The following is a 16,878-nucleotide window of genomic DNA, read 5'->3' as shown; positions in this document are numbered from 1 at the left end:
AGATTTTTGCTAACATGAATCATTTGGAACATCAACATTTTGTTCATCTGCAACTATAAACCCATTAAATGTGCTGTTAATTCCTAAAGGGCATATAGTAGCAAATACAGAGCACTTTCAGTGAGACATTTCACTTTTCTTGGAAACATTTCAGATTTAAATTCCGAGCTTTTTCTCTCCACGGTGCTTGGCTCTTAGTGTCACTGTCACTTTAATCTGCAGTTACACATTGGGATGTTCTGATATGATCATGTGATAGGAAATCAAGCCCAATCGCGTGGTTTCAGACTCGATCAAATCAGATGTTGCACACTGTTGAAAAAACACACTGTTGAAAAAATACACTGTTGAAAAAAATTAAGGGAACAGTATAAAAACACATCCTGTACCTGAATAAATGAAACCTTCTTTTTAAATGCCTTCTTCTGTACATAGCTACATGAGCTGACAACGCAACCAAACAAAAATGATTAATGAATAATACAATGAAGGCCCTATGGAGTTCTGGATGTAGAATCCTACTAAGAATCAAAGTGGAAAACTCATTACAGGCTGATTCAACTTAGATGTAATGTCTTTGAAGCAGGTCAAACTGAAGCTCGGTTATGGGCGTGGCCTCTATATGCTTGTATGACTTCCCTGCAACGCCAGGGTATGCTTCCAATGATTCAGAGGATGGAGACATATGTGGTCACCACTTGCAGAGCCACTCTTTTAGCGTAGGTCTCTTGTTGGTGGCCTATTATTTCCACCTGTTGTCTATTCCACATGTGAAACTGATTGTATGTCAGTGCTGCTTCCTAATTGGACAATTTGGTTACAAAGAACTGGGATTGACTTGAAGTAACATTGAGTTGGTTAGATGTTCCCTTTTTTATTGAGCAGAGTAAATGTGTTGTTCACCTTTCAGCATATCCCTTCAGGGGTCGCTACAGCAAATCCAATTTCACTGATTGGTACTGGTGGTTTGGCAGAGAGCTTTTATGCCAGATGTACCTAAACCTGTATTTTATCCGGGCTGGATAAAGTTTTACCTTTTATGAGCAGTCATGATTACACAAAGAAAATACTCACATCCCAACAAAAAAAAAAAAGAAATAAATCAAGGAAACAAATTCAAAAATTCAGCAGTAAAGTGTCTTCGTTATCAGAACACAAAACATTTTGTAAAGCCGATGTATGAACAAAAATATGAAGTGTGTGTGTGAGCTTGTTAAAGCTTAATTTGATTCAACCTAGCCACCAAAAGTTTTGTTAAAAAAAATTACCAGACCAGACCAGCAGATATTCCAAAGGAGCCAAACACAAACTCCTGGTTGACAGAATAGTCGCTCAAGACTGCAGGTCACGACACACCAACCTGTGCACAGCCTGGATTGATTACAAGAAAGCCTATGACTCAATGCCACACACATGGATCACTGAATGCTTGGAGCTGTACAACATCAACAGGACTCTAAGAGCCTTCATAGGAAACTCAATGAAGCTGTGGAAAACCACCCTTGAAGCCAATGGGAAGCCACTTGCACAAGTGTCCATCAAATGTGGGATATACCAAGGTGATGCTCTGTCCCCACTGCTGTTCTGCAGAGGTCTGAACCCCCTCAAGCCAAAGAATCAACAAGACTGGCTATGGATACCGACTCAGAAATGGGGCCAACATCAGTCACCTCCTATACATGGATGACATCAAGCTATATGCTAAGAGCGAGCGTGACATTGACTCCCTGATCCACACCTCCAGGATCTACAGGAACAGGCCCTGAGCACCAGAACCATAGAGGCTCAGATCTACCACACCAGACAAGACCCAATGTGTAGACTGTGCAAAGAAACAATCCAGCACAAAACTGCAGGATGTAAGATGCTGGCAGGGAAAGCATACATGGAGCGCCACAATCAAGTGGCTGGAATAATATACAGGAACATGTGTGCAGAATATGAACTGGAAACCCCAAGATCAAAATGGGAAACACCCCTGAAGGTGGTAGAGAATGAGAGGGCAAAGATCCTGTGGGACTTCCAGATCCAGACTGATAGGATGGTAATGGCGAACCAACCAGACATTGTAGTGGTGGATAAAGAACAGAGGAAAGCCGTTGTGGTGGATGTGGCAGTGCCAAGCGATGGGAACATCAGGAAGAAGGAACATGAGAAACTGGAGAAATACCAGGGACTCGGACAAGAACTGGAGAAAGCCTGGAAAGTGAAGGTGACAGTGGTGCCTGTGGTAATTGGAGCACTGGGGGCAGTAACCCCCAAGCTGGAGGAGTGGCTACAACAGATACCTGGAAAGACCTCAGACCTCTCAGTCCAGAAAAGAACAGGAGCAGCATGCCTCCTGCATCCAGCAAGCCCTCCTCGGGTTTCCTGAACGTTGTGATATTTTTCTTATTTTCATCAAGAAAATATTTGAAAAAAGATCCTCTGGTTTTATTATTGCTTTTGATTTTTCCCTCTCAGGTTTTGATGAGACAAAATATGCCTTTATTGTCACTGTCCACTGGACAATGAAATTGAAGCAGTCACCATCACAGTCCAAAAAAAACTAATCTAACAAAGTATAATATAAAAATGTCAGTATGTACAATATATTTGGTACAGTTAGCCTTCATGCTGGGTCACAGAGAGACAGACACAGCTCCCCCTGCAGGAGTGAACCTCACAGTGCCGGGAGAGTCTCTGATTTTTTTAAAATACATATTTGTATAGTTTTGCACTTTTTTTGTGCGCTGTTGTTGTCTTGCATCAATATTTTTTTCTTCTGCAACCACTCATCAATGGCCGCGGTTCTATGTGCAATATATATCTGATCGGATAAAAGATCGGATTAGAATTAAACGGTGTACATGGGCCCAGAAAAACTTGATCCGTTTATAACAAACGTTTACATACGCCATACTTTCAGTCGGAATAAATCATTTGGACGTGTGCAGAACTCTCTAAGATACTGGAAACGACGATAGAAGAAGAAATATTGAGTTCTGTTGTAAACAAACAAGCTGCAGCGTAGGACGAGATGATCTACTAAACCTGATTTTATTATTGTTATGATTATTATTAAGGGCTTCTTCGCCCACAATCTTTTTAAATCTCTGCAACTTGACTGAACATACATGTGGGAATAACATCAGCCTTTATTTTTTTCTGGACACGATTGATTCATGAATTCACATGATTGTTTACATGGTTTCTCAGGATTTCTGTATTCAACATCCGCCTCTGTTAGCTCACAAACCGCCCCAGAGCCGCTCCTCCGCTCAGAGACGTGGTTCTCCCGGGAAGACCCGGTTCTCCTGAGTCCGGCAGCTCGCTCACGCTGAGCAGGTGGACGGACTGCGGCCCGAAGCCTCCTCTGGAGCGCACACCGTGACAAAGGACCATCCTCCACACGCAAACACGAAGCTACGAGTCCGCCTGCTCTGATCAGAGACATGGTTCAGACAGGTGGAGCGGACAACCGGTCTTGTTCAAGCTCCAAAGCCTCCTCTGGAGCGCCACACCATCTATGCATGACGTAAACCAGAGCAGTAGTGACCCAAAACCAGAATAAACTGTTTCTATGCACACGATAGGACCAACGATCGGCATAACCACCAATCTCCATCAGAAAGACATGTTGATCTGAATGAGTCTGATGGGGGCAGAGTATTCGGAACGGCGTGTTTTCATAATGCAGCCGTTTATTCTGATTCCATTTGTCGCGTAACAGCAGCTAATGTGTCATAACATGAGACTCCATTGAAAGCAGCAGGGTTCAGGTCACGTTCAGCTGGAAAAAGAAAAAACACCTGAAGCTGGAGGAGCATTCTTCCTTTCTAGACTTTGGCAGCATCATAGAGGGGGGGTTGCATGTGGGAGGTCAGGACTAGCATCCAAACTATGACCGCTTGCAGAAATAAAGACGTCCTAACCTCCCCCCCCCCCTACCTTTTCTTCCCCTCCCCAGATTCCAGATGCCACCCACCCTTCCACCACCTCCAATCAGAGGAGATCTGAGTGGATCCAACCATGCGGTCCAGGCCAGGTGAGTTGCTGAAGGCCTGGGGGGCGCCGTCTCCAACTGGCCTTCAACGGGAGTCTCCCGCTCGGGAGGGGGCCTTCACGGTGGAAAACATCCTGCACTCTTCTAATAAAAACATGACTACAGGCCTGTCACCCTCCATGTCCGCGGCTGAGAAGCCCCACCTGGTCACGTGGGAGACCGACTATCTGGCACACAGACCCCAGTTTGTCAGGATGAGGAGTTGACCCCCCCCACACTAACGGTACAGATGATGCTGCTGGACTTTCTAAACTTTTCCTTCTGGAACTGCAGGACGTTTCTCTCAGGCTGCTGCTGTGCTAGAAGAACTCCAGGTCCACCAGTTTCTGCGGGCGAAAATGCCGATTTTCCTGGCGATTTATGGCATCTTTCGCTTGCCATACATTTGCGGCTCAGTGTACCGCGGCTCGCCGGACCGCAGTCCAAAGAACAGTTTAGCACACCGGGGATCCGAACCCCCCTCTGAGCAGCAGCAGGCCGCCTGAACCCACCGGACACAAAGACAGGAACCACCAGCGGGCCGAGGGTTCGGCTCCACCCTGTGCGGCGGACACTCACCCCTGCCGGACGCGAACAGAACCGGTTCGCTCCTCATCTCAACAAACCCCGCAGCGCGCGCCCGTGGCCCGGAGGAATCACGCACGGACGGGCTCTTCACCTCCAAGTCCTCCTCTTCTTTTTTTGTTTTAGGGCGGGTAGGACTGCAACTTTTCAGGCTCGCCCCTCCCTTCCAGCCCCCCTACCCACCCACCCAAAAGAAAAAAAAACATGTGCTGCGTTCAAAGACCGCTGGAAATAAAACTAATCAAGGAATTGCGGACTTAACCTTTGACTTTATTTTCACTTTTTATAGCAGACTTTTCACTCTTGAAACATCATCCGCAGAAACAAAAGACATTTAACTTTGATGATTCATCCTCTTGAATCTCCTGCAGCGAGCTCCCACCTGCTCTCAGGTTCAGACATCCCTCTGGAGCACATATGTCAAACTCAAGGCACGGGCGCCAAATGTGGCCCTCCATGTCATTTCATGTGGCCCGCGAGAGCATAAAAGTTTTTAATTTCTTAGAATAAAAAATAAAAATGGGTGTGTTTTTATTCATATCTGGGGGGAAATGGACTTGAAATATCGGATCAGGCAACTATACATTATGACTTAAACTCTGTCCATATAACCTAACCTGACAGAATCAAATGTAAAAGTATTTATGCTAAAGTAACAAGCAAACATATGTTTCTATGCAACTGTAACTGTAACTTTAAAAGTTATAGTAAATAAATGATGAGTTATTTAACATCAAGGAGTAGTTACATTTATTTTTCATTACATGTATAGGTCATATCTGGCCCTTTGAGGACAGACACTATGCTGATGTGGCCCTCAGTGAAAATGAGTTTGACACCCCTGCTCTGGAGTATTAACTGTTTCACTGTGACAAACGATACTGGAGGCACATTCAACTTTCCAGCAGCCATTAATCCTGTCACCCATGAAGAGCTAGTAGCAGGAGGCTCCGCCCTTATTAATACAGGCAGGTAACTTTGTGCTGTACAAAAAAGTTCCCCAAACAAAAACACGTAGTGATATTCATCGTAGTTCAACAACCCCCCTCGATGAAATCACACACATTCTCATAACATCAGTATTAATTACCAGACATATAAGAACTAAACTTTTCAATCTTGGCTCTTATAGCAGACTTCGTGAACACACCTGCAGCCATGTTTTCTGTAGGGCAATACCCCAAAACAATTTAGCCCTGTAACACATTGGACCTGATGAAATGATATTTTATGTCCACATGTTTGCTCCACTGGCGATACAGGGTTCTTTGCTAGGCGTATAGTCCCTTGGTTGTCCTCGAACAGTTTGGTTGTTGGTTCAAAATTAGGGTCCATGTCCTTCAAAAGTTGCGAGAGGTGAAGCACTTCTTGAATGGCGGCGGCTAACGCCATGTATTCAGCTTCACACGTTGACAGAGCAACAGTTTGCTGTTTCTTTGTTTTCCATGACATGATGGCACCGTTTCGGCTAAGGCTGAAGCAATAGCCTGTAGTGCTCCTCCTGTCCTCTAGGTCGTTAGCCCAATCGGCATCAGAGTAGCCCATAAGTTCAAGTTCAGTGTTACATTTTTTATAACACAGTCCATAATCCTTGGTTCCTTGTAAGTATCTGTACACATGTTTCAGTGCTGTCATTTGTTTTTCCCTGGGATCAGACATGTATTGAGACAGCCTGTTTACAATCCAATTTATGTCCGGCCTAGTACAGGTTATGATATAGATAAGGCTTCCTAACATGCCCCTGTATTTCCTCTGATCCGTTTTGGCCCCTTCTGGAGTTAGATCACATTTGATTTCACTGGGAGTTGCCCTTGATTTGCAATCAGACATTTCAAACCTTTCCAAAATTTTGCGAATGTACCTGGCTTGATTCATTCGAACAGAATCCTTTCCCTGTGAGAAATCAACTCCTAGAAAATGAGCAAGTTGCCCAAGGTCTTTCATTTTGAATGTACTTTTTAAGTTTCTCCTTGACCTCCTTTAAACACACCTCATTGCTTGCAGCTATGTCATCAACCTACACTAACAGGGTTACCTTTTCCTCCTCAGAGAGTTTAGTGTGAATACAGTGATCAGCTCAAAATTGTTCTCAGCATGAGATTCCAATTTCTACCAGACTGTTTAAGTCCGTAGATAGATTTGTTCAACTTGCAAACCAATTGAAGACCAGTTTTTGATTTAGTCTGAAAACCTTCTGGTTGGTCCATGTATATTTCGCAATCAATAGGTGCATGCAGGTATGCTGCTTTAACGTCTATTTGATGTACCGTCAGGTCATGCTGTGCAGCCAGCTGCATCAAAACACGCAGTGAGGTCAAGTCAGCTGTCGGGGAAAATGTCTCAGAATAGTCGAGTCCTTCCACCTGACTGTATCCTTTTGCCACATACCTGGCTTTGTAAGTCTCCTTCCCTGTGTCATCTTCTTTAAGAGCATACATCCACCTTCCCCCGCTGTCTGTCTACCCTCTGGTAATGGCACAAGTGAGAAGGTGTTAGTCTCTTTAAATGTTGCCATCTCATCTCTCATGGCCTTTTTCCATTTCTCTGCTGATGGTGATGCCAGAGCCTCTTTAAAGGTTTGTGGCAGTCCAACTGTAGCCCTGTAACAGTAGTCAATAGTCAACTCACGGTCATGTACCACACACTCATAGTCCTCCAAGTACTTAGGCTTCTTTCTAGCTCTAGCCTTACCAGTTGAAAATGGGGTCTGTGCGTCAGTGTCTTTGTTGATGTCTGGTTTTATGCTTTCTTCCTTATCTCTTTCTTCCCTTTGTGTCTGTGTTTCTGTCAGTTCAGGTAGTGTAGATACCCACTCCATGTAGCGGTCCTCTGCTTGGTCTGCGTCAGTCTGTGTCTGACTCGCAGTCTTTTCACTTGTTATAAACTGGACCAACCTGTGTTTCTGAACTTTGTTTGACTCTGGAAAATAAATCATGTAAGCTGGTGAATGGCGATCAAAACCAACAAAAAATCCATTTTTGCCTTTCGGGTCAAGCTTTTTTTTTGTTTTGTTCATACACCACACAATCTGAACCAAACTTTTTCATTTTTGACAGATTCGGTCTCTTCCCAGTAAAAAGAAAATATGGTATTTCCCTTGTTCTCTTACAATAACACCTGTTTCTTACAACTGCTTAGGTTGCCCTGTCAGCCCCACCATGTTCGGCTTTATCGTGATTCACAGCTGTCTTCCTCTCAGTCAATTGCCCTCGTGTGCTTAAGAGTCTGGCTTCAGTTCTTCCTTTTCAGGTCATCTGCTTTGTCCCCCTCTTTCATTTCTCCATGGGTTATTGTCATTTTCTGGTTGATGTACTAAATGTTGAAGTTTCTGTCGCCATGCATCGTCTCCTGCAATGTGTGCCACCAGTTAGGGTGACACCTGGTCACAGGCGTGAACTCTGCTGCTCACAAAACAACATTGATCTCAGTGTTTGACCCCTTACTGCTATTTGTGGAGAGAGAGAGATTTAAAATTCAGCATCAAACCATGAAATGAGATGCTCACCAAAACTGCACGAATGCACCTCGCCATAAAGAGAGGAGCTGCCATACATGTCACACGAAGAGTTCTTCTATTGGCAGAAGAGGTTGGGACTGGGATTTGAAGAGTTACATCCATCTATAGTCACGCTGTAAAAGACACACCAGAGTTTGTTTGCAAGAAAGCAAAGACCATTGTTAAGGTGAACCAGGGTTTGATTGTTTGACCTGGGCTAAAATTTGGTTGAGCCTTTATAGCTAGCAAACTGAGTTAGGATTAGGATCTTTTCTTTTTTCCAGCTAACTGTAGATTTTAAATAACATTCATTCATTCATCTTCTTCCGTTTGTCCCTTTCAGGGTCACAGGGCTGCTGGAGCCTATCCCAGTCTGTCACAGGGTGTGTTAAATAACATAGTTTTGTTTTTTGGATCATGAACATTTCATTTCTCAGCTGTGTTTGAAGAAAATGAAGACAAAGTGTGATGAAGGTGTCATCAAGAGCGAGGCTTGTCTGCTCCTAGACTTGGGTTTCTGACTGTTGTCCAGAAGAGTCACAGGCTGGAGAGGTCAACAAAGTTGACAAACTCTGGGCAACAAAGGCCTGCTGTATGAAGGAAAATGAAACAGACCCATCTGTGTGTAAGTCGGCACCCAACCCCTCCTCCAAGGAAAAAGTATTCAACAAAGTATTCAAGGCATGCCTGTTAAAACAGCAGCCAACCAAAGCAGTGCTGAGGACATGAGACAGATTTCACATGCAGTCTCAAACGCATTTAATTTCCACGTAAGTATGAAACAACTTTATGGAACACCTCTGCAGGTAGTGAAAGGTTTCAGACTTATTCGATGAAAAACGTTTTCAGATGACAATATCTTGTTTTTGACGTTTCCACTTTCTACAAAAACATCAATTTTCTTTGAAAATGACACATTGAACATTCGTGAAATTGATTAAACAGAATGATTCTTAGTGTTATGATATTTTTTGCCAATCCCCCAAAAAGGTTTTGGGGTGTCCAGCAATATGAAAATATGTTTTTCTTTTACAAAAATCAGTAGATTTGTATTCCCTCCTAAAGCCTTTGTTTGCAGAGATCTCTCCATGGCTTTTTACAATCATCCATGTTCAAAATCCCTTCTTAGCCTTTTTAAGTAAAACTGGCCAAAGAGTTGGCAACATATGGCACAAATAAATACCATTAATGACTGTTGTGACGACTGCATTCACACAGGATTAAAAATAAGGTGTAGTGTACACTTCCACTTGTTTTTATAAGTACTATTGTTGCAGTTATTTGTGTACATTAATCCCTGGTTGCTTTGAGTTTTCACGGGAGTTGTTTCTGGCTGAGGGGGTCTAATACCAATAATGACTGTCAGTATTAATAATTGTCAATATTATTATTATTATACGTCAATGACAATAATGACTGTAAATACTCTTAATGACTGTGAACATAATTCATAACTGTCAATACATTCATTAATTTTCAATACCATTAAATTACTTTCAATACTTGCAATACTTCCAAGGCCCTGGAGGGCCCCGTGGCGGTCCTGCAGGCCCTGGCCTGGGTGGCAGATGTGATTGCCTGGGGGGGGCGCCCGGGGGGTGTTCTCTATCTGCTGTTGTGTGGGTGTGGGAGGGTTCTGGCTGCTGCTGCTGCGGCGGGGGTCTTGGTGTGGAGATTGCTGGGCACTCTACATCCCATCATCCATTTCAGAGGAACATGAACACTCACCTGAGCACAGCAGCTATCTCACCTTTGAACTAATAGTTTGACTGAATGAAATGTTTCACATGTTGGTCTGAAGGCATAAGTCTGCGGTGTGGGAACATTAGTTGTATTGTGTTCATGTTTGTAGGTGAACATTTTTGGAGCCAACAGGTATGTTTGTAACATTTGAGTGTGTGGACAGGCCCCGCCCCTTCTAGATTTGTATTACTTCTAAACCTGCCCGTAATGATTATAAACATAAAGCAACTTGTTATATTATGGGTTTATCCCCCCCCCCCCCCCCCCCCCCCCCCCCAAACACGCACACACATCCCTTTTTTTCCCGTTCAGTCCAACAAAAAAAAACCTGTTGGAAATAGAGGGCTTAATTCAAAAATACACCTGGTGTGTCAGAAGATTCCTAATCCTTGTTGGAACAGTAAAATATGTCCAAACCAAGAGGCCTTCAGCTGTCATCTGTTTGCCCAGCTGATGGACAGGACAAGTTAAAAATAACAATTACTTTCATTACCATTAATGACTGTCAATACCACGTTTTTGTTACATCTGAGATGCCTTAACTAAAGCCTGTTTTTAAGTTCACACTGGTTGGTGCTTTCACTGTGAAGATATTTAACTGTGGACAGTTTAACGGATTTATATCCACTAGGAGCTGATAAGTTGATCAGCAGAAGATGCGGTGGCATTGGCACTTCACTCCACAATGCAACATCTGGACACCAAGAACACGTACGCCCAGATTCTGTTCCTAGACCATACAGGCCCCTGAAGCTGTCTTCAAAACTCGCAGAACTGGGAATACCAACACCCACCAGAAACTGGATTCTTGACTTTCTCACTGACCGACCACAGGTGGTGAGGATGGGAAAGAAGGTTTCTGCTGAGCTGACAGTCAGCACCGGTACACCACAGGGGTGCTGCCTCAGTCCAAAGCTCTCCTCACTTTACACCTATGACTGCACCTCCCCCCACTCCAACAACATTATCATCAAGTATGCAGACGACACAACCGTCCTCGGCGTCATCAGAGGAGGGGACGAGTCTGCATACAGAGACCTGGTGCACAGGATCACCATCTATGGAGAGGACAACCACCTTGTTCTCAACGTAGAGAAAACAAAAGAAGTAATTGTGGACTACAGAAGGAAAACACCGCCACATCAGCCGCTCATCATCAACGGGACTGTGGTGGAGCGGACCGACTGCCACGCATCCACGCACGCACCACACGCTTCCACAACAGCTTCTTCCCAACAGCAATCAGAAAGCTGGCAAAGGACATCAGAGAGGGACGACTGGACTGAAACACTAAGTGCAATAAACCATAACTCCACATGTGCAATAATTCTTCTGAACAGACTGGGACGCTGCAATATTCATATTTACTCATTTTTATATTTTTTATATACCTTGTACTTTTGTTGTCTAATTTTAACTTTTAACTTTATTCTATTTATTTTTCTAGTTTTTTTTTGTCCTTTCTTATTTACCCTGACATGAGAGATGCCAAAGAAAAATTCCAATGTACCGCATGTGCAAACGGCAATAAAACCTTGAATCTTCAAATCTTCAAGTGCTGAAAGACACGGCGGAGCTCAAGAAACCAGTTTCCTGTGTTTGTTTGCTGACAGATGGCAGAATCTGTCATAGCCAGTCTAAAGCTACCACACAGATGCATATGCTACATCACACATTGTCTGCTATCTGAACAGGTCTGAGCTCTCCATGAGGTCCAACAACTACGGCAGTGAGAAATGTGAGGAACCGACCTCATGCTCAGTCTGAGGAGGAACCAGACCCAACAGGATGAAGACTCCAAAGGTTTGGTGCAAAATCATGACAAGCAGCAGATCAAGTTTAAAAATACACATAGCCAATGTAAATAATTGTGACTGCATTAGTGGCTTGCTCTAATTATTAGTGGTGTCCTATCTGCTGATGGAGATCAAAGAAGTTCTGGGGAGGAAAAATACTACAATCATTGTTCTGGATGTGGTAGAGGCTGGAAAGATTATTTTGGATCCTATTGTTCTTGCCGGCCATGTGGTAACAAACTAATGTGTGCAATGAAAGCACACACCACGGGAGGAGGGAGCCTGTTTCCATGGGTGACAGGCTCAGTCCAATGGGAGATACCCGCTTCACTCTTCCATTCAGCTGACCACAGAGGTCAAAATATGCGGATTTTCCTTTCTGATCAGATGGATTTTCAGCATTTCTCTGCATGTACAGCTGTAAAATCTAGTATTCATCCAGGTGTTAAATATTAAATTACAAATTTAAGAGGCAAGGACAGGTAAATCTACATCACGTCAGTGGCACAGCAGAAGACGTGATATTTTTTCACAGTAGTTCTCTCTGAAGGCTAGCTTTTCCTTTCTGGAAGCATATGAGGACGCTGACGTCAAGCTGTTGGCCGTGTATCACAGCTGAGAAACAGCCAGTCTGCTGTTCCAATGCCCAATGCCGGTCTGGAAGTCCCATCATCAGAGCAGAGTTAGAAATCCAGTGAGGCTAAAGGAAAGGCCTTAGAATTGGCTTTTCTAGCTCCAAACTCCAACTGTTTTGACCTGCTTACTAAAAGTAACATGCAAGATTTCCCTCAGTGTGATTGGCTTTAGTAAAAACAGCAGAAGGCACTTATTTTTTCTACTGCACAGACGCAGCACTTCAGACAAAGAACTTAGTCCAAGTAATGAAAACAAATGATTGTGAAATCCTTGCTCAGCTCCACAGCTCTCATGAAACTCCCTCCATCACAGATCAGACTACTCCCAGGCTTTGTTTGCTTTCTAACTTTTTATTTTTTAAGTCATTTTGTTTATCTCATCTTGTTGCTTTGGTTTTGTAGCACATTTTTCTAGTTGGGCTCATTGATATTATGTTAATGTAACATCCTACTAGAAAATAATAATACAGTCATTGCTTTTCCAGTTTTTCTCGCAGGTCAGTCTTTTATTAGTACAAGTCCAAGATGATATTTTTCAAAGATAAATGAAAACAGAGGGAGAGGGTGACAGACGTCAAACAGCTGTAGCGTGGGGAAAAAACAGGCATGCAACAGGTAGCAAAATGCAGAAAAACCAACAACTCTGACCTGAAACCAAACAGATAAAGATATGAAGATTTAAAAACAACATTGTAAAGTGACACAACTTTTTCTAGTCCCTGTCAGCACAAGAAGTTGTTCTGGTGCCGGGAGCTTTCCCGTTTGCTGTTCCGTAGTTACTGGAACGTCGTCTTAAGTAGAAGTTCAGTTGAAAATAAATGACTGTGTCCCCCGGTGGTTTGTTAGAAATTCAGAGATCATTGCATAGAGGTTTCAAATTGCCGCTTTTTTGTGTTATTCCGTTTGGACAAAGTTATCAAGTGGGAGCAATAGAGGGGGAAACCCAACAGTTAGCGCCTTTGGCAAGTGGAGTGAGGTGTGTTATGTTGTGTTATATGAAACCTTTTGTATGCAAAATGAGCAATAGTTTATTATATTTAGCTCATATTCTTTATCCTGCTGTTGTTTTCTCTGTGCCAAACGTAATAAGGAGCTGCAGCCGTTAAAAGTTCTCTTCTGTTCTTTGTGACGCCCAGGCTGCTTCAAACAGTTCCAAAGACTTTCCATTTGTTTGGGTTCTTCCTGAGGAAATTTCTTTGTTCTGTTTTGGCTTGAGACCATCATAATCTGCAAACTATGGTCCAAAGAAAACCTAAACTTTTCATTGTTTGCAAGCTAGATAAATGCATTTTTCATCACAACTGCATACGTTAAGCAAAGATAAAAGATAGATATTTTTTCTTAATGTCCCACAAAGTCAAGGCAAATGGTGCCATGTTTCATGCATACGCAGTACCAACAATGTCTGATGTCAACGATAGGATTTCAAACTGAGATGATGAAGCCGGAGGAGGGGCGGGCCCGTTGATCAGAGTTTGCTCCACCCAACCCAACAACTTTGCAGAATTGAGTGTTGGGTGGGGCACGGTTCAGTGAGAATTCACCCATGAGTCCACCTACCAGCCCTTGAAAAGCCCCCAAGAATGCACACATTTGAGCTCTAACAAAACCAAAGACAGACATTTTCTGATTTCTGTCATTTATGCTTCTTCAGCTTTTAGCTGTGGACAGATCAAAAGAACCAGTGGAACTGCTGCCAGCAACAGGACGTTTCAGTTTCAGCTGTGAGTCAGCATTCCTCGCCCCATGCCAGCTTTCTGCCCTCTGGCTCATGCTTTGACAGCATTAACCCAAGACAAATGCAAAGACAGCAAAGCAGAGCAGCTGCTTCCACAGCGTGTCTTCAGTGAAGGATGGTGGTTGGTTCTACCTTAGTTCTCTATGCTGTGCATGGAAACAGAGAGGATGAAAGGTCTGACTCCAAGCTGCATAAAACCTGTCTTATAGCTCCTGCAGGCCGCTGTACATTTTTCACTGACCTTAGGCGTAAACAGTACAGCACAGAAATCTGCTGCTTGATCAGATCAGCTTGGAAAAAATGTCAGCCCAAGGTTCAAGTAACTTTGAAAGAATTCGGTCTCTCTGGTCTCCCGTAGCTGACTCCATGACTTAGGGGATGGGGGGGCCTGGTCGTCGCTGCTCCTTGCCCTTCTGCCGTGGGCTGGGGTGGGGGCCGGGGCCTCCGGTGCCTGGCGGGGGGTGGTGGGGGCTCCGTTGGTCGGGGGGTCGGGTCCGGCGCCGGGGTGGGGCGGGCTGGGGCGCTGCGTGGTCCTCTGGGCTTGGGTGTGGGGGTGCGTGGGGGGGGGGGGGGGGTGTTCTGGCTTGGCTTGGGGGGGTGGTCCCTTTGCCTGTGCTGGGGGGGGTTGGCGGGGGGCGCTGCTCGGGGGGGGGGGCCCAGCGGCACTGGATGGGCTTCCCATCTACGCCTGGGGCTGGGATCAGCCCTTCCCTGGCTCTGGGGCGGGACGGGACAACCCTCTTGGGGCCCCCGGGCGCTCTGGGTGTCATCCGCTTCGGCTGCGGGGTCTGGGGTGGGGTGGGGTGGGGGGTCTTGTCGGCCCTGTCCTGTGGGGGGCATTCTGGGGGAGGGGGGGGGGGCACTATTGGTACGGGGCAGGGGGGGTTGACAGGTCGGGGTCTCCGCTGAGGCCATCGGCGGTTTCCCCGGCCGGTTGGCTGCCTCGGTCCCGTCGAGGCCTGACCAGAGCTCTTCTAGGGCCGGCGTTTGGGGGTGGGGGCCTGGGCTTGCTCCGGGGGGGGCCGGCGCTTTCTGGCTCCTCTCCCTCTGTGTGGGGTGGGTGGTGCTGGGCCTGGGGTGTCGGCGCCTCCGGGGGTGGGGCCCCTGGGCTGGGTGGGCCTGGCCCCCTTGCTGGGGGGGGGGGCGGGGGACAGCTGTTTGACCACCGGGGGACAGTCTACCAGCTGTCCCCAACTTACCCCCTTCCTCATATAACCTCATAATAGGGTGAGGGGGTGGGGGGATTAGCCTGCGATGAGCCTTGGGGGGGGGGGTTTACTAGGCAGTGGCCCCCCCTCCTATGGTTGCCGTATGGAGTGGTCCCCCCCTCTTTCGGTTTTATTTGCACCTTAGACATGTAGGGCCCTTGGTAGGGGGGGTGCTTGGACATCACTGCCAGCAAGCAGCAGATGTCCTCCTAGCACCCTACCCGCCAATTTTAACCGCACCTTAGACATTTAGGGCCCCTTGGTGGGGAGGGTGAGGGGACATCACTGTGAGTAATCAGGAGATGTCCCCTTAGTGCCCTACCCGCCAATTTTAACTGCACCCCCCTTAGTACACACACCCCTCCCCCCTCAATATATACATCCCAACATAAACACACACACATGCACACACACACCCTCTTAAACACACATATACGCACACACATTTTGCAAGGAAGGTGGGACCTAGGACCATCTGTCCCCTGCCTCTTCCCTGGTGGGGGGTACGGGCCCCTTTGCAGCGGCGGCCGTGTCCCCGGGGTGCCGGCTTCCTGGGCCCGGCGGTGCTCTCTCCGCGCGGTGGGGGGGTTCACATTACATCTGAGCCGGGGGTGTTGGTGTCCCTGGGGGGTGGGTTCTGGTCCTTGCTCCTGAGCGCTGGGCCCCGCCTAACTTCCAACTGTGGCCGAGCCTGGTCGGGCCATATTTACAACACCCCTTGTGGGCCCTCTTTTTTCCCCGGGGTTCCCCCCTCCTGGGCGGGGGCGGCGGGCCCCTGCCTTGCTCCTCCCTGGACCAACCGTGGGCCGGGCGGATGGCTGCCTGGAGTGCGGGGCGGGTCTCCCTTGGGGGGTCCTGGCTCGTACCTGGGGTTGGGGCGGGGGGATGCCCGGAACTCCTGGGTGGTGGTGGGGTGCTCATCTGGGGCTGTGGGCGTCCCTCTCCGGTGGGGCCCTGCGTTGGGCTCTCCCGGCGCGGCGGGGGGGCTGTTCTCCTGGTTGGGCTGGGGCGGCCCTCTCTTTCCCTCTGTGCCTCCCTGCTCTCTGGCTCTGGGGGGCCTTGCGGCGGTCCTGCTGGCCCTGGCCTGGGTGGCGGGCTTGGTCGCCCGGGCGGCGGTTGTTCCCTGCCGGTTTCCGTGTGGCGTGGGGGGGATTCCGGCTGCCGCTGCTGCTGCGGTGGGGGTCTTGGGGTGGGGATGGCTGGGCGCTCTCCTTCCTTCTTTACACATTCCACCATCCATATTAGAAGAACATGAGCACTCACCTGAGCACGGGTGTTGGCTCACCTTTGCACTGGCGGTTTGCGTGACTGAATGACTGAAATGTTTCACACTAGTTGGTTTTAAGGCATAAGTATGCGTGTGAGCACTATCTGTTTTGTGTACATGTCGACAGATGGACATTTTTGCAACTAGCAGGTGTGTTTGACACTTGGGTGTGTGTGTGGACAGGCTCCGCCCTTTTTGTACTGCATTTGAGCCTTACCATGGTGATTAACAACCAGTAAACTTGTTGCTCTATGCTGCTTCATGGTCTTATCCCCCTTCCCCTCCTATTATCACCCTCCTACCCCCCCCTCTCTCTAACATCCCTCTCTCTTCTTCCCCTCTTTCCTTTTCCGTCCGGTCCAACACCAAAGATCTTCAAACATGTT

The 16,878-nt window shown here is 46.7% G+C and overlaps 1 protein-coding gene across 4 annotated transcripts in view; it reads right to left on the bottom strand.

Annotated features, from left to right (window-relative positions):
* Window positions 1-16,878, bottom strand: part of afap1 (actin filament associated protein 1) — a 122,408-nt gene that overhangs the window by 84,921 nt on the left and 20,609 nt on the right. Inside the window, exon 1 of one of the 4 annotated variants that reach the window (XM_011473451.3) lies at window positions 4,604-4,766. The exons of 1 other annotated variant lie outside the window; for it this stretch is intronic. In XM_011473451.3, the coding sequence (XP_011471753.1) occupies window positions 4,604-4,640 (37 nt within the window). In that variant the 5' untranslated portion in view covers window positions 4,641-4,766. Of the gene's footprint in view, window positions 1-4,603; window positions 4,767-16,878 lie in introns of those variants that run through there. 2 more of the 4 variants (XM_020701974.2, XM_011473454.3) reach the window with 2 other exon arrangements.

The sequence above is a fragment of the Oryzias latipes genome, chromosome 18 (assembly GCF_002234675.1).
Source record: "Oryzias latipes chromosome 18, ASM223467v1".
NCBI lineage: Eukaryota > Metazoa > Chordata > Actinopteri > Beloniformes > Adrianichthyidae > Oryzias > Oryzias latipes.
Note: the sequence above shows the minus strand (reverse complement) of the source record. Positions and strands in the feature narration are given on the sequence as shown.